General features: G+C 40.0%; 1 protein-coding gene across 1 annotated transcript in view; it reads left to right on the forward strand.

Moving 5' to 3' along the window:
* F8 (coagulation factor VIII) overlaps positions 1-21,479 on the forward strand; it is a 694,472-nt gene that overhangs the window by 415,730 nt on the left and 257,263 nt on the right. The window contains exon 17 of the mRNA XM_053474021.1: positions 5,111-5,375. Coding sequence (XP_053329996.1) covers positions 5,111-5,375 — 265 coding nt within the window. The remainder of the gene's footprint in view (positions 1-5,110; positions 5,376-21,479) is intronic.

Here is a 21,479-nt window from a genome sequence, read left to right on the forward strand (position 1 = left end):
AGAAAGGAGAGGGAAGGACAGAAGGACAAAGGGAAAAACACCAAGGAAATATGCCAAAATCATGTAATGATACACAGACGCATAACAACATATGCATAGAAACGTACAAAATAAGGCACGAGTGAGATAGATGATCACATTGTGGACACAAGGTCCATGGAAACTACAGCTCTGAACCCTGACTAAACCTCCCACCAGGAACTTCCCGGGGGAAGAGCCATCAGGCTGTAACTCGACCAGTAACGGTCGCACGGGGGTAGAAGATAGCACTACCATCAAGGTGGATACTCCGCCCTAGCGGTGGACATTCACCCATATATGCTAAAACAGAAACTATCAACAAATAATACAATAATACAAGTGTAAACAGCCTGCTGCCCAGGCACCAAGTGGAACGCAGAAAGGCAGAAAAAAAAAAAAAAAAAAAATAGGCTATGTGTGTGGTGTACAGGAGCCCCCCAGTGGACTGGGTGAAAAATGCCATGGGATGGGCATAGAAGGCTCAGAAGAGCAGACGGGGCCCAGGCGGCAGGCATCGCCGTGTGCAGCGGTGGGCAGAGTGGGGGAGCCGAGTGTGCGGGAACGGACAGAGAGGGGCAAATAAGAAAACAAAGAAATAAATAAATAAATAAATAAATAACGACACCCCCAGCTTGCAATGGGCTGCCGGATAAGAGGGCGCTTGTGCAGTGTGAGACGGCCCGGAGCGAGCTGGCGGCCCCCGGCTGGCAGGGCACGGAAGTGGGGGGAAATAAAAGAAGAAAAAAAAAAAAAGGGAAAAAGCTATGTGTGTGGTGTACAGGAGCCCCCCAGTGGACTGGGTGAAAAATGCCACGGGATGGGCATAGAAGGCTCAGAAGAGCAGACGACGTCCAGGCGGCAAGCATCGCCGTGTGCAGCGGTGGGCAGAGTGGGGGAGCCGTGTGTGCAGGAACGGACAGAGAGGGGCAAATAAGAAAACAAAAAAATAAATAAATAAATAATGACACCCCCAGCTTGCAGTAGGCCGCCAACTAATAAGAGGGCGCGTGTGCAGTGTGGGACGGCCTGGCGCGAGATGGCGGCCCCGGCTGGCAGGGCACGGAAGTGGGGAAAAAAAAAAAAAAAGCCATGTGTGTGGTGTATATGAGCCATGGGAAGGGCACAGAAGACGCAGGAGAGCAGACGAGGCCCAGGCGGCAGACAGCGCCGTGTACCGGTGCCCAGCGGTGGGCAGAGTGGGGGGGCCGTGTGTGTGAGAACGGATAGAGAGGGGCAAATAAGAGAAGCAAATAAATAAACAAATAATGACACCCCCATCGTGCAATAGGCTGCCGGAAGAGAGGGCGCTTGTGTAGTGTGCGTGTGCAATGAGGAAAGGGCAAGTAGACTGCCCACTTAGCAGCTCAGGCCCAGCAGGGACGGCCTGGCGCGAGATGGCGTCCCCCGGCTGACAGGGCTCGGAAGTGGGGGAGAAAAAGAAAAGAAAAAAAAAAAAAGAAAATAACAATAATAACATACCACATCCACCGTAAACCTCGCAGTACGGGTACCAGAGGCACGGCCTAACGGGCAACAGGCAGGGTAAAAACAGGCAAAATAAATCAGAACAGGAGAAATAAGAAGTCTATGAGACGAGATATCTCACGGTGGCGTCGAATGAAGAGAGTCCTCACGGAGGGGTACCCGCTGGAACCTCCTGCCAATCTCCCGGGTCGGGGGCATCCGGGCTCTGTCTGCTGCGTTTCCGGCCCAAACATAACGGAGGTAGAGCCAGGGCCTTGAGAAAGTCCTCAGCCTCCGAAAGGGACCGCAAAGAACCTTGCCTGTCGCCAGCGTGGACTTGTAAGGCGAACGGAAACCTCCAGCGATACGCAACGGAATGCGCCCGAAGATGATCCGTGAGGGGTTTGAGAAGCTTGCGTCGCTGCAGGGTCCTGGGAGAGAGGTCAGCATACACCTGGATCTCAAAATTGTCGAGCGTGAGCGTAGTCGATCTCGCCGCCTTCATAACTTCTTCCTTGATGTTATAGTCGTGCAGCCTCACGATGACATCCCTGAGTTTTTCAGCAGGGCCTGGTTGAGGGCGCAAGGCCCTATGGATCCTGTCCACCAGGAACACCTCCTGGGCAGATTGCGGAAGGAGTTGGCGGAGCAGCAAACGGAGCACCTCGTTCAGATCCAGGTAGGTCTCAGGTATCCCCCGCAGCCGAAAGTTGGAGCGCCGTGATCTATTCTCCAGATCCTCCTGAGCGTCCTGGAGTGCAAGAACCTCTTGCTGCAGGGATTCGATGTCGCCAGCCATCTTGCGTTTTTCCCGCTGTAGGGTGGCGTGGGACCGCTCCAGCGTGTCAGTGCGAGTGCCGATGTCCTGGATGTCGCGCTTCAGGTCGCCGAGTTCAGCGTGAATGTGGTCCATCAGATCTCTCTTTACCCAGCGCACAAGGTCTTTGATGTCGGCAATGTCCTGCTTAGTGCAGGCCTGCGTCGCCATATCGGCCAGAGGCCTCGAGTCGTCTTCTTGAGGAGACACGGGAGGTTCAGGAGTCGCGGGCTTTTTGGGAAACAAATCCTGTACCCACTTCTGCTTGGAGGACTTGCGGGGCCTCCCGGACATTCTCCCGTCACAGACAGCTGCGAAGGGGCGATGTAGGGTGAAGATGTGCGCCAATTTACAGCATTTGTTAGGGCTGAGTGGAGGAGCAAAAGCTCTACGCGTCCATCTTGGGTCGTGGCTCGCCCCGCCCCCCCACTACATTTCATATTCTAAATTTTCAGCTAATCATACAACTATGGTATCAAAAGAAAGCTCTATCTCTCCTTAAAAAAACTACATATAGTTTACATGGGTACACTATTCACAGGAAAAGAGAATCATTGCTGAACCGACATAGCGCAAAAATGGCAAAATTGTTCCGGAGTTTGAGGTACCAAAAACCCCTGGGATTGAAGGGGTTAATACTGGGCTTTAGTTTAGGGTTTGCACATAAACAAAATCATCCCCTTTTCTATTTACTCTGTGCCTTCTAAAAAGCAAGTAACCTTGTAAATGAACTGACCAGTCAGTGCGTATCATCCCACCACGTTTCAGTGATACCGATCAAATCATACTGTTCATCGCTTACCAATATTTCCAGCTCACCCATTTTGTTTACCAAGCTTCTCGCACTTGCTAAAAGGTTACTACCCATTTTTGGTTCATCAGTTGACAAATATTTTGTGACTATGTATCTCCATATTGTCTATGGTAACCCCACCACTGCTCTCACTCCCTTTTCCCATAGCTAGACCCCCTTCCCAGTCTACTCTTGCTAGCACTTAATTTCTATCTTTATCCTCCCCCAGAACCTAGTTTAAAAGATCCTCGATTCCTCTAGCCATCCTCTCCCCATGCACTGCAGCCCCCTCTTCATTGAGGTGCAGTCCATCCCTGCTGTAGAGTCTGTAGCCCACTGCAAAGTCTGCCCAGTGCTCCAAAAACCACTTGCCTCTTTAGATCTAGTTAGATGTACTAACATTCCAAAGTAGCAACCTGCTCACACTTGCAACAGCGTTATGGCCCCTGGGGAACTTGCTCCAGGGGCGCATACATGTTGCAAAACATGCACTGAGTGGCATTATCCAACATGTTTACTAGTGTAAGACACACAATATATATATATGGAATTACAATGATTTATACTTTACCCTCCTTTTTGCTTTTTAACTCCTTTGCTTGTAACTCCTCACTTAGAGATGTCACTTAGGAGATGTCAGCAAGATTCGCTTGTTTGTCCAAGCTAAATGCAGCTGCAAAAGCCAAGCAGAACTCACAGAGTTTATTTTTTAGCAAAATGAATTAACAGAAGAAAAATCTTCTGGTGACACCCTTTACCCTCAACACAGCATCCATTCTCAGTAAACTTACAGAGTTTTTTTATCCCTTAAGGACAGAGCGGTTTTTTTTGTACTCTTCTTTTTAGCCTCGCTTAAAGAAAAGAAGAAACGAGAGGTAGCTATCATTATATCAGATGCTATAAACTGTGAAATTGTCCATCAATACATAGATAAAAAAAAGCCAGATATTTAGTTTTGATATGGAAGATACATGGAAAAATAAATAATATAGTGAACATATATGCCCCTAATAGAAATCCAGTATGCTTTTGAAATAAAGTATTTAATAAAATCGATAAAATCAAACAAGGCAATCTAATTGTAGCAGGCGATCTCATCATGTTTATGGAAGAAAAACTATCTGTAAGTTTACCGAGAATGGATACGAGGATACCTAATTAAGATGGGTGCACATATGAGAAAGAAAACAATTGCCTGGTCTGCCAGAGCTATATATGGCTCTACATCAACTTAATGCAATAAATAAAACCCACTCAGGCCTTGGAAAAAGAAATTAATAAGATACAAAAAGTTATCAACAATAAATTAATATTAAACATTAAAGATAATATGGAAAAATTAAACGTAAGATATTATGATATGGGAAATAGAGTTAACAGATTAATGACGGCAAAACAAAAAAATGAATAGGAGGATATATAAGATCGCATGTAAAGGAGATACTAACTATTCTGCAAAAGGTATAGGCAGCGCTTTTAATTAATTCTACAAATAAATATACAATCTAAAAGGTATTATAAGAGAAGATAAAATTAAAGCATACCTGAATGAGGCTAACCTACCTGTATTATCCAAAATCCATAAAGAAAAACTAAATAGATCCATATCTCCAATAGAATTAAAAGCAGCTATTAAAAAATTGAAACCCAATAAAGCTCCTGGTCCAGATGGTTTTAACAGATATTTTTATAAATTATTTGCGGATAAAATTGATACACAATATGTGATATATTCAATGAATGGACTACATTGAAACTTGTTACAGGGAGGAAATCTAATTTCTATCTTGTAGCTTCCACAAAATTAAAATCCTATATAAGTAGTATATTACCATGATGTGAAGATGCAGCAGAACAAGAAAAAGGCTGTATGTGTGAGTGTGGTCTTTTTTTGTATGTTAGTATTAATTTTCTCATACCATTTTGCTGACCTCCCCTTGTTTTTTGACTGTGTATCTCTGATTTCATCTATGATCGTATTATCAATTTGTCTTTTCATACTCTCATACCTACAGGAGAAGGATTTCAATTCTGGACTTCTTGGACCATTTCTTGTTTGTCGTCCCCAAGTGTTGAGCCGATCCTTTGATCGCCAGCTCTCAGTTAAAGACTTGTCACTTTTCTTTATGGAGATTGATGAAACCAGGAGTTGGTATATAAGGGACAACTTGCAACATCACTGCCCATTAACCTGCATCCTCAAAATGGATACCCTTTGTTCACCTTCCTGCACGTTTCAGACATCTCATGTGGAATTTAAAAAAAGACACATCTTTCATGGTAAAAATTTGAGATATATACCTAAAATATTGTTCTTTTTACACTCTCAAATGGCGAGTAGTCTGCTATATCCATTTTGAAGGAGCTTACTGTGATGGGACACCCTGTACCCCAACTGGGTATTCCTCTCAAACTATACTTCCTGCTGCCGAGACACCAGCAGTCAACCCCTTCAGCGCCACACAGAACCAGTGTCGTAGAGAGAGAAGGGAGATGCCACTGCACCAGAGCTGTGTTGGCACTCTGGCTAGCCGTAGCTTAGTGTATTCAGCCCACGTACTGTCCTGAAAATAACAGTGAGGTATTACAAGCATCAGAAAGCACCAATGTTGAGATAAAAACAGGACTCAGTTTTGTTGAAAACACACCAGTATTTAACCCCTTCAGGCCCGGGACGTACCTGGTACTTCCTGGTCACAGGTCACCGGTAGACCGGGACGTACCAGGTACGTCATCCCCAAAAACCGCCCCCACATCGCCACAATCGTGGTGATCGCGGGGGCGCTGCTGCTGCTGGGCAGACCAGCACAGCCTCTCTAAGCCCACCCCCAAGCCTACGATCACTCCCACGGAGTGATTCTGTAGGCTGAAACCGCGATTGCAGCTTCAGGGAAGGGGGTGGTGTGTTGATTGGGTCCCCACACAAGTGTGGGGACCTGACACAACACCCCCCCTGCTCCCTGATAGCTCCATGAGAGCGTCAGTGCAGCGTTAACCCCTGCGATCGCGGCATTGAAGGGGTTAATTCCCATTTTTTTATGGGGCTCTGCTGCTGGTGGTCTGCCTGGAAGCTTCCAGGCAGACCAGCAACAGCAAAAACGAGTCCCCACAAGGCTTTTGATCAGTCCTGTAGGACTGATCAAAGAGACTCCTCCCCTGCCCCTTACAAAAAAATACTGCAGTTTTTCTGAAGTAATACTGCAGTTTTTTGGACATGAAAAAACTGCAATACTGCACTTTTACTGCAGTATTACTGCACATTTGTGTATGACCCCCATTGCTGCATTGCAGGGGTTAATATTAGTCCCCACAAGCTTGTGGGGACTAAATATCAGTCAATGATGTGCTTCAATGGAGCATCAGCATTGAAAGAGTAAAAAAAAATGTAAAAAAAAAAAATATAAATAAAATTAAAAAATAAATAAATAAATAAAATAACAGCACTGACCTGAAAGTCCAGGGTGCTTCCAGGTCAACTGCTAGGCTAATGATGATCAGATCACTCCTGGCCAATAGGAGTGATCGGGTCATTGTGGCAGCCCATGGATGACCCTGCCCTACAAAGAGAGAGGGGTCATCTAGGGTAATTATGAAAAAACACAAATTATTAATAATTAAAAAAAAAAACATAATTATTACCTGATCACTTGTCGGCGACATTTGAAGTCGCTGATTATTGATCGTTCTCCCTGATTGATGTCAGCGGCCTAAACCTAACACTTACAAGTAATCCGATAAAATAAAATATTTTAAAAAGTTTAAAAATTGAAATGCGCATGTTCCAGTTTTGCCCCGAAAAATACCTTCCTCAAAAAATGCATGAACCATGCATGTGAGGCCTTGTTGGAATCATGGGATGTTGGTGAACAAAATGTGGCGTTTCTTCCACTGTTGCACATATGCTGTGCAAGAAATAAATTGCAACATTGAAATGTATTCGTTAAAAACGCAATAAAATAAATTTTCTTTGAAATTTTGGCAGACATCAATGAAGAAATGGCTGTCTGAAAACTGTCAAAACTACCCTAGTTGAGCACCTTGACTTGTCTACTGTTCTTAAATATATACTTTTACGGGGTAATTTACAGTGGGGGCTTCCAAAATCTCCCAAATGAGATATGGGCCCAGTAAACCAATTTCTGAAAATTCCAAATTTGAAAACTAAAATGCGCATGTTCCCGTTTTGCCCTCATAGCTTCCTCAAAAAATGCATGAACCATGCATGTGAACGCCTTGTTGGAACTGGGGGATGTTGGTGAATGAAATGTATGCGTTAAAAACACAATATAATAAATTTTCCGTGAACTTTGGCAGACATCAATGAAGAAATGGCTGCCTGAAAACTGTCAAAATTACCCTAGTTGAATACCTTGACTTGTCTGCTGTTCATAAATATATACTTTTATGGGGTAATTTACAGTGTGGGGCTTCCAAAATCTCCCAATATGGGCCCAGTAAACCAATTTCTGAAAATTCCAAATTTGAAAACTAAAATGCGCATGTTCCGGTTTTGCCCTCATAGCTTCCTCAAAAAAATGCATGAACCATGCATGTGAGGCCTTGTTGGAACCGGGGGATGTTGGTGAACACAATTTGGTGTTTTTTCTGCAGTTGCACCTATTCTATACAAAATATAATATGAAATCTAAAGCAACATTGCAACATTTGCATAAAAAACAAAATATAAAAATACCTCAAAATTTTGCAACAACTGGCGATAAAATCCCTGTTTGAAAAGTGTCAAAATGACCCTAGTTGTACACCTTGACTTATCTACTATTCATAAACATATAATTTTAGGGGTATAATCAGTATCTGTGACAACTATTGCAGTTACTAGACTACCATGCCAAACGTGATGCATGCCTTGCAATATTTGCCCTATACTGGTCAAAATAGATGAAAATCTTGGCTTTATTGGGTGGTTTCCAAATAAGGACAAGTTAATGAATATATTTTGGATAATTTTTTCCTATTGGTTCAATGTGTGTACAATTTGTATTTATACAAACCTGTAAAAAAATGTGTTTTTTCATTTTTTTCCCCACTTGGTTTCAAATGAAAGCCCTACTTGTGCTGAAAAAAACAATATATGATTTGTGTGGGTGCACTAATTGCTAAGAGAGAAATTACAGTTGAAGAAAGACATAGCAAAAACACAAAAACGGCTCTGGTCCTTTAGCGACACCTTAGTATCAAAATCCCGGTCCTGAAGGGGTTAAACAGTAAAAGGGGGTCATTTACATACAATAGACAGAGTAAAACACACATAGTTTTCCATCAGGCCCTCCTTTGCACACAGCCACAGATATCTAAACTTTTTCAATATCTAAACTTTTTCTTGACCAAAGAGCAATCAAGACCACAGCTTCTAAGTCTTCAGGTTTATTTGTTAGAGCAGAATAGTAGGCTCTGTATTCTTAAAAAGATGGAGGAGAAATAAAGAGACCTTGCCTTTCTAAGCATTAGTTTTATACCTTTTATGTTAACATTTAGGGTATAAGTTCTTACTAGACTTGTGCATTCGTCTTCGGGCGAACATGGAAACGAACACGAAGAGTGCGTTTTCGTGTTCGTTCCGAAGACACGCCGAAGAGAAGACGGCGGCGGTAAAACGTAGGCGAAGACGAAGACACACACCACGAAGATCTTCGTGATTGTCTTCATCTTCGTCTACCATTCTTCCCCCCCTCTTCTAACTTACCTTGTCTTCGTGGCATCGCGGCAGTTCCCGGAAGTTCGCCGTCACGGGTTACAGGGCAGTGCGAATGAGCCTATTGGTCGCCTACAGGGACCTCCTCTGGCATCAACCAATTGGTTGATGCCAGAGGAAGACCCTGCAGGTGACCAATAGGCTCACTCACACGGTCTTTGTAACCCCTGACAGCGAACCTATGGATTTCCGCTCCCGTTAACCCCTTTGATGCTGAGTTATCTAACACAGCATCGAAGGGGTTAACGGGAGCGGAAATCCATAGGTTAAAGGGCCGTGCAAGCGACCAATAGGCTCACTTGCACGGCCCCTTAACCCTTTAACCCCTTAACGACAATCCACGTACATGTACGGGGTTGCCGTGCAACGGGTTAACGACAATGCCCGTACATGTACGGGCTGCCGTTAAATAGCTGCATCGCCGCGATCGCGGCGTTTTCGCCGCGATTGGCGGCTTTGCAGCATCCACGGAAGCCTCCCAAGTGAGGCTGACCGTGGATCCGGGGAGGGCAGCCCTTGGCAGCCCTCCCCGGAAGAAAAATGGCCGCCGCCGCACCGATCATGAAAGATCGCGGCGGCGCCCGGCTAAAACCGCTTAGGAAGCGATCTGAATCGCTTCCTAAGCATAAATGGTGTTACTGACATGCCTCGATATCGAGGCATATCAGCAACACTACCCCCCGACCCCCGATCGCCTTGTGATTGCTCCGAAGAGCAACCACAAGTGCCATCCTGTAAATGACGTTGCCGTCATTCACAGGATGGCATCAACAATAGAAATGAGTTCATAGAGGGTCTATCCAGACCCTCTTGTGAACTCTCGAGCTCCTCCTGCAGGTTGAATGCAGGTACTGCATCCAACCATGCAAGGTCAATGGAGCCCAGCTCACTAATGAGTGATTAGTAAAAAAAAAAAAAAAAAAAAAAAAATTAAAAAAATGTTTTAAAAAGATAAAAATAATATGGTAACATATAAAAATCCCCACTGTCACCAAAAAAAAAAAAATTAATTAATAAGCAAGTCCTAAAATTCTTTATCTTTACAAAAATTCCAGCATGGAAAGAGTTAAAATATTGGCATTACAAATGCCCATAGGGTGTCTCGTATTAAAAAATGCATGAGTGGATGGGATAAATTGAATTGGCCGGGTTCAAAGGTGTCCCAAATATGGGACATGGGGGCAATAGGATCAGATGTCTAAATGGCCAAAAAATACACACCTCACAAAGGCGGCCTTTTACCTCCCAAATAACCCAACAAACCCATGCATGTCGGGTATCACTGCGCTCAGGAGATGTTACTGAACACATATTGGGGTGTTGTTTGACAGGGACATATACCAGGAGCGATAAATTTATACCTGAAGTACAACGTGTGTGAAAAAAATACAAAAAAATTTACTACCATAAAGTTTCAAAAAGGCTGGTGGTAAAATTAGTGCATGGAAAGGGTTAAATTACCAGCATGTGAAATACCTTGGGGTGTCTAGTTTTTAAAAATATATGACTTGATGGGGTAAATTGCATTGGCCGGCTTCAAAGACACCCGAAATGGCACATGGGGGGAAGAATTACCAGATTTGGAAAAAAGGTTTTGAAATAGCAAAACGCTACCTGTACTTATTGCCCCATAACGTGCAGAAAAAAGCAAAAAAACATAAAAACATTGGGTATTTCTAAACTCAGGACAAATAGTAGAATCTATTTAGCAGGTTTTTTCATTCGTTTTTGCAGATGAGTAAAAGTTTTTTGTTTAAAAAGTGAGAAAAAGTAATTTTTTAACAAAAAATCCCCATATTTTATCATTTTTTTTATAGTAAATTAGATGATATGATAAAATTAATGGTATCTAAAGAAAGCCCTGTTTGTCCTGAAAAAAACAATATATAATATGTGTGGGAGCACGAAATGAGAAAGAAGAAAATCACAGCTAAACAGGAACACCGAAAAATGTTAAAATAGCCATTGTCCCACAATATACTACGAGTAATAACCCCTATTGTCCTTAAGGGGTTAAAAAAAAGTTAACCCCTAACTAATTGAACAGGGAGGGAGACCAGTGGCATTGGCAGTGCCGATGCCACTGGTCTCCCTCCCTGTTCAGTTAGTTAAATGTCCGTACGAGCGACCAATAAAGCGACCAATAAAGCGACCAATTAACCCGGCACAGACTAACTAATTGAACAGGGAGGGAGACCAGTGGCATCGGTCTCCCTCCCTGTTCAATTAGTTAAAGACCAGTGGCATCGGCAGGGCAAGTTGCAGCATTGGGGTTTTAAAACCCCAATGCTGCAACTTACCCTGCCGATGCCACTGGTCTCCTTCCCTGTTCAGATAGTTAAATGTCCGTACGAGCGACTTTATTGGTCGCTCGTACGGACATTTAACCCGGCACAGACTAACTAATTGAACAGCGAGGGAGACCAGTGGCATCGGTCTCCCTCCCTGTTCAATTAGTTAAAGACCAGTGGCATCGGCAGGGCAAGTTGCAGCATTGGGGTTTTAAAACCTCAATGCTGCAACTTACCCTGCCGATGCCACTGGTCTCCCTCCCTGTTCAATTAGTTACATGTCCATACGAGCGACTTTATTGGTCGCTCGTACGGACATTTAATTAATTGAACAGGGAGGGAGACCAGTGGGATGTGCCGGGTAAGTTGTAGCATTGGGGTTTTAAAAGTCTGCACGAGCGACCAACAGAGTCGCTCGTGCAGACTTTTAAAACCCCAATGCTGCAACTTACCCGGCACATCCCACTGGTCTCCCTGTTCTATCAGTTAAATGTCCGTACGAACGACTTTATTGGTCGCTCGTACGGACATTTAACTGATAGAACAGGGAGACCAGTGGGATGTGCCGGGTAAGTTACAGCATCAGGAGCCTAAAAGTCTGTACGACCGACCAACAGAGTCGCTCGTACAGACTTTTAAAATCCCAATGCTGCAACTTACCCGGCAGATCCCACTGGTCTCCCTGTTCTATCAGTTAATAAATGATAGAACAGGGAGACCAGCGGGATCTGCCGAACAATTACGGCACCAGGAGTATAACAGTCTGTACGAGCGACCCTATTGGTCGCCAGCAGGGGGCTTGTCTGCCATCAACCAATGGCAGACGAGCCCCCTGCTGACGACCAATAGAGTTGCTCATACGGACATTTAAACTCCTGGCGCCAGAGCGGCTTTTACCCCGTTTTAACCCCTTAACCGAGGGAAACGAAGAAAACCCGAACACGAAGAATGTCCGCGAATATTCGCCCGAAGAGAAGACAGGACCAGGCCAATATTCGCGGAATACGAAGTTTTTTTTTTTGCCGAAGACGAGCACGAAGACGAACACGAAGAGCCCCCTGGTGCCCAAGTCTAGTTCTTACTATGTAAGGGCAATATGCAAATTTTTGAAATCCTATTGAACAATTCAAATGATACACTTGCATTCCAAAGAAGACCCTCCAACAGTTACTTCACGTGATTAAAAACATTCTAAGCGCTCAGGATATATTCAGGCCCAAAGTGTGTATACGTATAGGAAAGAATAAAAACATTAAATTATTTCTTACAATTTGTTTCACAGGTTATGAGCCACTGCTAAAAACAAAAAAGGCTTCCTTTGATATTTTTTTAATGGAGATCACTTTTTATTAATTATATTCTTTATTAAATTTTGTAGAAAAGACAATACAATAATAGAAAAATAAAAAGAAAGACAACAAAACATACAAATATTGCCTAAAAAGTTGATAAAAATTCCTCATACATGGGTTTTACAGGGAATAACCCTAAATATGTACTATAGCATATAGAGTAGATAAAGCTCTTAATCATACAGCGTTTCCAACTTTATCTTAACTTTACTACCATACTCATGAGTTACAAAAACATATAACAAATTGTGTTGATGGAAAAAACAGGAAATAGATAAATAAATACATATTCAAACAGATTTCCCAGATCCTATGTTTTTTTAATGATGTAGAGTTATTCCTACACACCCCTAATTCCATTTTTAGTTGCAGTTCTAGTTGTCCCTTAAATTTAGTCCATTCAAAATCCGCATTCTGTTTCCATTCTCTAGCGATAATTTTTTTTACTGCCACACAGCTGTGGATTGCAAGGGCCATTTTCGGTTGAGACATTGTGGGCCAAGATAAATGTAATAAAACTGATGTAGGAGTGTTAGGAATACTAATGTTAGCTACAGTTTTCAAACATTTTATAACTCTATCCCAAAATGTTATCAATTTTTTACATCCCCACCAAATATGTAAATATGAACCACAGGAATCCTCACAGCGCCAACAGATATTACTTGTGGTGGGATACATCCGCGCTAGAGTGGTATGTACATAATACCACCTATTAATAAGTTTATAATGTGCTTCAACAAGAGATAGATCGTGGACCCATTTAGTAAATTTGATAAATGTTGAGTGCCAGTCTTCTGCTAATATTAAAGTATTCAAGTCCTTCTCCCACTTCAAATATTAACATTTGATGGTGATGGGGAATCTTTTTTTTTTTTTTTTTTAAATTGAAAAGGTTTTTATTCAGATCCATGTAATAAAATAAGATACAGAAATGTAGTTGGACATTGTAACAAGCGACAGTAACATATCATGAATCAGCAGTAAGTACATGTCCATAGGCAGAGCACAAAAGAATAGAAGAAGCCGCTCTGGGAAATGAGTCGACAACCCACGAGGAGCAGCCATAATAACGAAATGTGCGGCGAGAGTCAGAGCAGCGCGTCAACAGGATCCAAAGAATTTTGTAACGTTTTACACAAATAGCACATAAGTAGAAAAAATACGTGTAAAGGAGAGCGCCTGGACATGAACCAAGGCGAGGTAAAGCAAATATGGAAAGGCGCACAAGCGCTCCAAGAGTGTGTGATGTATAATGAAAACAGTTATACAACCAATAAACAAAAATAAACAGTAGGTAACATAAAGGCATACAGAGTCAGTGGTAATGACGGTAATGCGGCAAAACAGCGGTTTCTAGGAGCGGGTACCCAGGCTTCACGCAAGGAGGGGCATAGCCGTTACAGAAATGAAACATGAAATGCATGGACCATAAAGGGTAAAGCAACAACTCCCTGTAACGAAAGAGGGAGAGTTATCAAGTCACTGGCCAGGCGCGGTTCAAGGAGACGACGAGGAGCTAAGGTAATGACCAAGCGACGACGATCTACGGTGCCGTAGGTAGAGTGTCTTGGCCATCTAGCCAGGGAGACCAGATCGATTGATAAAGGAGGGGCGTGTGGGAAGAGCGATGCGACATGTGTTCCATTACCCTATGTCTCTCCAAAGTAAAAAGGACCTCAGCGAGTTGAGGTGAGGGGCCAGATTTCCAGTGACGTGCAATGCATAGTTTCGTAGCTATAAAAAAGTGTACAATCAATTTACGCACTGGACCAGGGGGGGGATCAGGGAAGATGTGCAATAGTGCTAGTTCGGGCAGCGGGTCTAAGCTAAGGTGAAGGACATGGCGTATAATGGAGAAAACCTGTGTCCACAAAGGGGATAGGACCGGGCAGGACCACCAGACATGGAGCATTGATCCCTCCTGGCCACAACCGATGGGGAATCTTTTAAAGTAATACATTTGACACATTTGGCATATATCTTTTTAGCATCAGGTTTTTGAAATATTTTAGCAATTTCATCTTTTAATTCTCCCCCAGAAAAGTCCAGATGGTTTTTAGACAGTTTTTTATCCTAAAATATTTAAAAATATTTCTATTAGGAAGGTTATATTGGAGATTTAAAGTTATAAAAGGCATGATCTTCTCCTCTATTAATAGATCTTCTAAGAAAACAATTCCAGCTTGTTCCCACTCTGTAAGTGTAATATCTTCAATAACAGATTCAAGTATATGTATTTTCAAAGATTTAATTAATTTGTCCTTTAGACCCATCTTTTTCCTTATTACATACCATGCTGGAATTATTTTAGTTAGAATCATATTTTCCTCTTTGGTAGTCTTATTTGTTTCAGAATATTTAATCTGCCATATGATGGAATTCAAATTCTTCCTCCCGCAAACCTCAGATTCAATTTTAAACCATCCTTGATCTAAATAACTATATGATTGGGTCTTAGCTATATGCAGCAGTAGGCTAGCCTCATAGTATTGTTTGATCAGGGGATAACCTGTACCTCCCCTCGAAGTTTTAAGGGTTAATATATTTTTACCAATTCTTGGTCTGGTACCTTTCCAAACAAAATTTTGGAAGTTTGTTTGGAGTATTGCTAACCAACTTGAAGGAATAGTGAGTGGTATCATTCGAAAGAGATATATCCATTTAGGTAGGATGTAAGATTTAATAATGTTAATACGGCCCCACCATGTGAATTCCAGGTGTTTCCACTCTTTTAATAGTTTGTTGGTTTGTTTGTAAGAAGTTAATCTCCATAATTGTATTGATTTGTCTAGGAATTTTGATACCTAAATATGTATAGCCTTCTCTAGTTTCTGTAATTTTAAAATTCTGTTGAATTATCTCTGTTTTTTGTTTATCAATATTGATAAAATGAGCAACAGTCTTATCCCAGTTTCATTTATAATTGGAGACATAGCTGTATTTATTAACTTCTTGCACAAAAGCTTCCATGGAAACTAGTGGATTTCTCAAAGTAACTATCACATCGTCTGCGTATAGAGCTATCTTTAGATCACCATTTCTCAAGTAGAGCCCCTTAATGTTTTCGTTTTTCCTGATGTTAATGGCAAACGGTTCTAGAGATAATATGTATAAGATGGGAGAAAGAGGACATCCCTGTCTAGTTCCATTTTGCAGCTTAAACCAATTCGAGCATAAGTTAGTTCCTACAACTCTAGCAGTCAGAGAAGAATATAGTGCCATAATTGCACCATGTAGCCAGTCTGTTATTCCGAATGAGATCAGTGCTTTACTCATATAGTTCCAACCAACTCTATCGAACGCCTTTTCAGCGTCCAGTGAAAGAGTCTCCAAAGAGAGATTTTTCTTTTCTGCATAATCTAATGTATCTATTAGGCGTCTGATGTTATTGTTAGAGTCTCTTCCCGGAACAAATCCGATCTGGTCTGCATGGACAATTTCATTAAGCACTTTTTTAAATCTTTCTGCTAAAACAGACGAGTATAGTTTAACGTCCACATTAATCAACGATATCAGTCTGTAGTTAATAACTTGCTCTGGGGACTTTCCTTGTTTCAATATAGGTATAATGTTAGTTTGTAGCATTTCGTTGGGGCAAAGACCTGTCTGGGCAATCTCTGCAAAAGTATCTAGGAGATGGTCTGTTATATCCTCTTTAAAAACTTTATAGAAAAAATTTGTGAAGCCATCAGGTCCCGGAGATTTATATTTTACTAAATTGTCTATAGCTTTAATTAATTCTATTTTCTCTATAGGTCTATTTAAATTAGCCCTATGTTTCTCGGAGAGAGTTGGAATATCGGTTTCACATATATATTTTGTTATATTTTCTTCCGTAGAGTTTTTAGGTAAAGAGTATAATTCCTTATAATAGTTTCGAAAAGCTTCTGCAATTTCATCTGGAGATCTATATACATTGTTTCCACTTACTATTTTATCTATTTTATTATTAGCACGATTTCTTTTGAGTTGGTTAGTCATTAATTTATCCGATCCATTATTTTTATGGTAAAAGCGGATTCTCATTTTTTCCATATTTTTTAAAGTTCTTTCTAATTCAATTTGATTGATAGATTTACGGATTTCTCCTATTTGTTTGATATATTTATTTGACAGATTTGTTTTATTTAGAGAGGAAAGTTTATACAGAGAAATATATAAATCCGACCTAATTTTATCCTGTTTAACTTTATTTATTTTCTTTAATTTTAATGAAATATCCTCTGATAACAGCTTTATAAGCATTCCATCTATTTGACAAAGTTGTGTCACCTGGGTTATTTTCTAAGAAAAATTTTTTTGTCATTCTAGAAATGAATTCTATATTATCTTTAGAATACAGTAGATAGTCATCTAAACGCCAGGAGACTTTACTAGGTCTGGCAAATTTGTCTTTCAGTTCTAAAATCAACAGACTATGGTCAGACCAAATATTATCTTTAATAGAAATATGTTTAGTTAATGTGATCAGAGAGTGCTCTCCAAAGATCAGATCTATTCTCGAATAAGTTTGGTGAACTTTAGAAAAATGGGAATAATCTTTTTCTACAGGATGCATAATTCTCCAGATATCATAGAGATTTGCTCTCTGAATGATATTAGTAAAGACTTTTGAATTTTTTACTAAATTCCTGTGAGGAGTTTTATGAGGAGCAACTTTTTTATCCAATTCTAAATCCTGGTTAACCTTCTCAATTTTATCTAATATTTTAGAAAGAGCACCAATTGGCTCTGTGTTGGGGCGGTAGATATTTACCAAAGTGTATTTCTCATAGTTTAATGATCCGACCCAAATCAAAAAACGTCGTTCAGAATCTTGATCAATAAATTTAGTCTCTACTTTTAATCTATACGAGAAAGCTACAGCAACTCCTCTTTTTTTGTTGTTTTCTAAAGATGAATCGAAGACTTTAGGGAAATATTTACCCCCCCATCTAATGTTGTCAATTTTTCTCCAGTGGGTTTCTTGGAGTAGAGCTATATCTATTTTCTCCCGTCTCAAAAAATCAAATACACGTTTTCTTTTTATCGGTGAATTGAGGCCCTGGACATTGGCTGAAAGACATTTAACCATACTTTAGTAAGGTTAAAAAAGAGATCCCCCCAGAGAGACGACCATCGAGTAATCTAAGATTTCCATCATCATAACAAAAAAAACAACATAAGAGAGAGAAGAACATTCTCTCTCTGAAAACATAGAATATAACACGTAAAAGAAAGGGACATTGTGAAAATACACAATCTGAACTTTCTCTGAAGCTCCCATAGAGCAACTTAGGCGGGGTGAACTGCCCTCCCCCCAAAACAATAGTCCCAAATCTGTTTTATTTATAATTTTGATGGGAGTTAGTGGGAAGAAAAAGGAGACCAGAGAGAGAGAGAAAAAAAAAAATATATATATATATTCATTATGGGGGTATATCCCGATCTAAACAAAAATAGTTTATCTAAGAAAGTTAAAGTGCATGAAGAAAGTTAATTAATTCAAAAGATTAAGAAGATTAAAGTGTTTATCATAGTACTTCGTATAAGTGTTGCTTTCCCCTTTTTTTCTTTGTTTTTCTTTTCTTCCCTTTTTCTTCTTTCCAAACAATACTTTATAGTGGTCTATAAGCCCATCTGAGCATGATTAAAGTGCATATAATTAATTATAAACCATCCAAATTATATCTGCATCCTATTAATTATTTTAAGATGAATTTAATTGTGCAATATATCTAAAATTTATCTAAAGAATATTAAAGTGCATATTGTGATAACTTATGTCTATATCTGTCTCAACAGAGGAAGGAAAAAAAAATTATCAATAAGAAATCAATGAGACATAATTTATATATATACTGTATCACCCATTAAAGTGTAATATTGTATCACAATCCAAAATATTAATTTATCTAAAAAATACCATGTATAAATTATATCTGCATCCTATTAATTATTATGGAATGCATCTTGTTGTGCGAATATATCTGATATATGTTATCCAAAATATTAAGATGAATATTATAATAACTTATATCCATATCAGTCTAAACCATTTTTATAGTTGATAACCCCACACAAGAGGAAAAAAATTCATTATGGGGGTATATCCCGATCTAAGCAAGAATAGTTTATCTAAGAAGATTAAAGTGCATTAAGAAGATTAATTAATTAGGAAGATTAAGAAGATTAAAGTGCATATCATAGTACTTCATATATGTGTTTCTTTCCCCTTTTTTTTTTTTTTTTTTTCTTTTTTCCAAACAATACTTTATAGTAGTCTATAAGCGCATCTGAGCGTGATTAAAGTACATATAATTAATTATAAACCATCCAAATTATATCTGCATCCTATTAATTATTTTAAGATGCATAAAAAAAAATCAATAAAAAATCAATAAGAGACATAGTTTATATATACCGTGTCACCCATTAACCCCTTCAATCCCAGGGGTTTTTGGTACCTCAAAGCCCAGAGCAATTTTGCCATTTTTGGGGTATGTCGGTTTAGCGATTATTCTCTGTTCCTGTGAATAGTGTACCCATGTAAACTATATATTGTTTTTTCAAGGAGAGATAGAGCTTTCGTTTGATACCATAGTTGGATGATTAGCTGAAAATTTAGAATGAGAAATTTAGTAAAAACTAGCGAAGATTAGAAAAATAAACTAATTTTTTTTTACATTTTCCCTCTGAATCCTCACAAAATTAAGTAAAGTGATGGAAAATCCCCTCCAAGTTTATCAATTCAGGTGTCCTGATTTCAGAAATACCTAATTTATATAGATTTTCCAGACTTTCCCAGCACCAGGGAGAATACTATTAGGTGTACAATTTTGTATAATTTTTATGCCTATGGCTTAACAGGTTTGGGGGTTGTGAACGGGGGCAGGAGGGTTATACTGGCTAGATGTTATGCTAGGGCAATGGGATGTAAGATTTTTTTAAGAATTTTTTTATTATCTTTTTTTATATATATTTTTTTAATTTTTTTTACTTTAATTTTTTTAAATTTTTTTGTATTTTTTATATTTTTTTTTTTACACAGTAATGGTAGGAGGTCCTCCTAGGGACCTCCTGAACATGCCAGTGATGTCACAGTGACATCACAGCTCACATTATAATTTTTTTTGTATTATTTATATTATTATTTTAATGATTTATTTAATATTATTTTTTAAATGACTAACGTTTTTTTTTTTTCAGCTTTTCTGTTACAGGACGGGAGGGGGAGTGAGAGAGATGGTTTCTCACTCCCCTCCCCGCGATCCCCCTGCACCGATCACACTGTGATCTCTATGCAGGTCCTCACAGACCTGCATAGAGATCGTAGCGTCTCTGTGCCTCATCGGAGGGCAGGATATCCCCGCAGGGGATTTCCTGTCCTCCGATGACTTTCCGGGTTACGTCAGCAGTGTTGCGTTTGCAACTGCGCGATCGCGCGATCGGGCAGTTTACCGGTAACAGCTTACCGGCTTTCATGCCGGAAGCTGTTACAGGCGATCGGACAGCAGAAAGCCGGCAAAGCCGGCTTCTGCTGTCAGTGGGGAGTCCAGGCTGTCAAACGACAGCCTGGTCTCCCGTGCAGCGGCAGGGATGTGTCCCTGACGCTGCACGAAGGGCTGGACGTACCGGGACGTCCATAGGGGTTTCTTTGTGGGCGTTTTTTGGACGTCCCGGTACGTCTATAGGGGAATGAAGGGGTTAAAGTGAAGTATTGTACCCCGATCCAAAATATTAATTTATCTAAAAAATACCAAGTATAGATTATATCTGCATCCTATTAATTATTATGGAATACGTTTTGTTATGCAAATATATCTGATATATTTTATCCAAAAAATTAAGATGAATATTATACTAACTTATATCCATATCAGACTAAACCATTTTTATAGTTGATAACCCCACACACAAAAAACAAAAAAACAAAAAAACAACAAAAAAAATTTTTTTTTTGTGTCCTAAAGTGTTTTTAATCCATTCTTTTAAGGGTTCCACTGCATAAATGTTGATTGTAGTGCCCTTCCAGAAAATTCGTAAAGACCTTGGGAATCCCCATAGGTATTTCAAATTTTGGTCTCGCAGGGTCTTCAATTCTGTATAGAAGGACTTTCTCCAAAGGCGAGTTGATAGCGAGAGATGCGGGAACGCCAAGATCTCTGAAAATCTAGTATCTTTAGAAACTCTTTCTCGCATTGCAAGAATTAATTGTTCCTTAAATTGTAAAGAGGTGAAATTCACAATTAAATCTCTAGGCGTGGATTCCTTAATAGCCTTGGGCTTGGGGACACGATAATATCCTTCGACTTGTGTGGATAAGGAATCGGTGCTTAGTTGAAGATCTTTAAAGAATTCAAGGAGAAAATCTTTGATTTTATCTTGAGTATATATCTCAGGAATATTTCTGAAGCGTATGTTTAGTTTTCTTGAACGATCCTCCATAGCTGCTATTTTAGCATCTGTTTCCTCTAACCTTCTTTCTGCAGTATTTATTTTGTTTTTTTATAGAAATCTGTTGTTCGTCAAGTTGTGCGATCTGTTTCTCCAAAATCTGCATGCTATTTGTCAATGCTGCTATATCCGCCTTTATATCTTTGGAACTAGTGTGAATTTCTAATTTAATGTTTTTCATCAGATCTTCCATTGCTTTTTTTTAAAAAAATTTGCGTCACAGTTTCATCTCCTTCTTGGAGATCTGTATCAAGTGTTACATCTCCTAAACATATTGAATCCATTTGTGATTTATCCATTGAGTCTCTAATAGATCTAGGAGAAAAAAAAACTTGTAGATCCTTTATGCTTTTTAGGCTCCTTCTTTTCTTTATTTTTATCTTTAGGTCGATTAGAGGGAAGGGGGTTTGGGAGACATTTTGACTTTCCTCTTATTTTGCCCCTTATCCACTTCCAAGATCAAACAAGATCAGGCGATGCAAGCGTGCAGTTTTTTTTTTTTTTCTGTTTCCTTTCTTTTCTTTTAGTTTTTTCTCTCTTTTCCTTTTTTTCCTTTTTATCTTCTTATCCTTTTTTTTCTTTTTTCTTT

Source organism: Spea bombifrons, chromosome 8 (genome assembly GCF_027358695.1).
Source record: "Spea bombifrons isolate aSpeBom1 chromosome 8, aSpeBom1.2.pri, whole genome shotgun sequence".
Taxonomy (NCBI): domain Eukaryota; kingdom Metazoa; phylum Chordata; class Amphibia; order Anura; family Pelobatidae; genus Spea; species Spea bombifrons.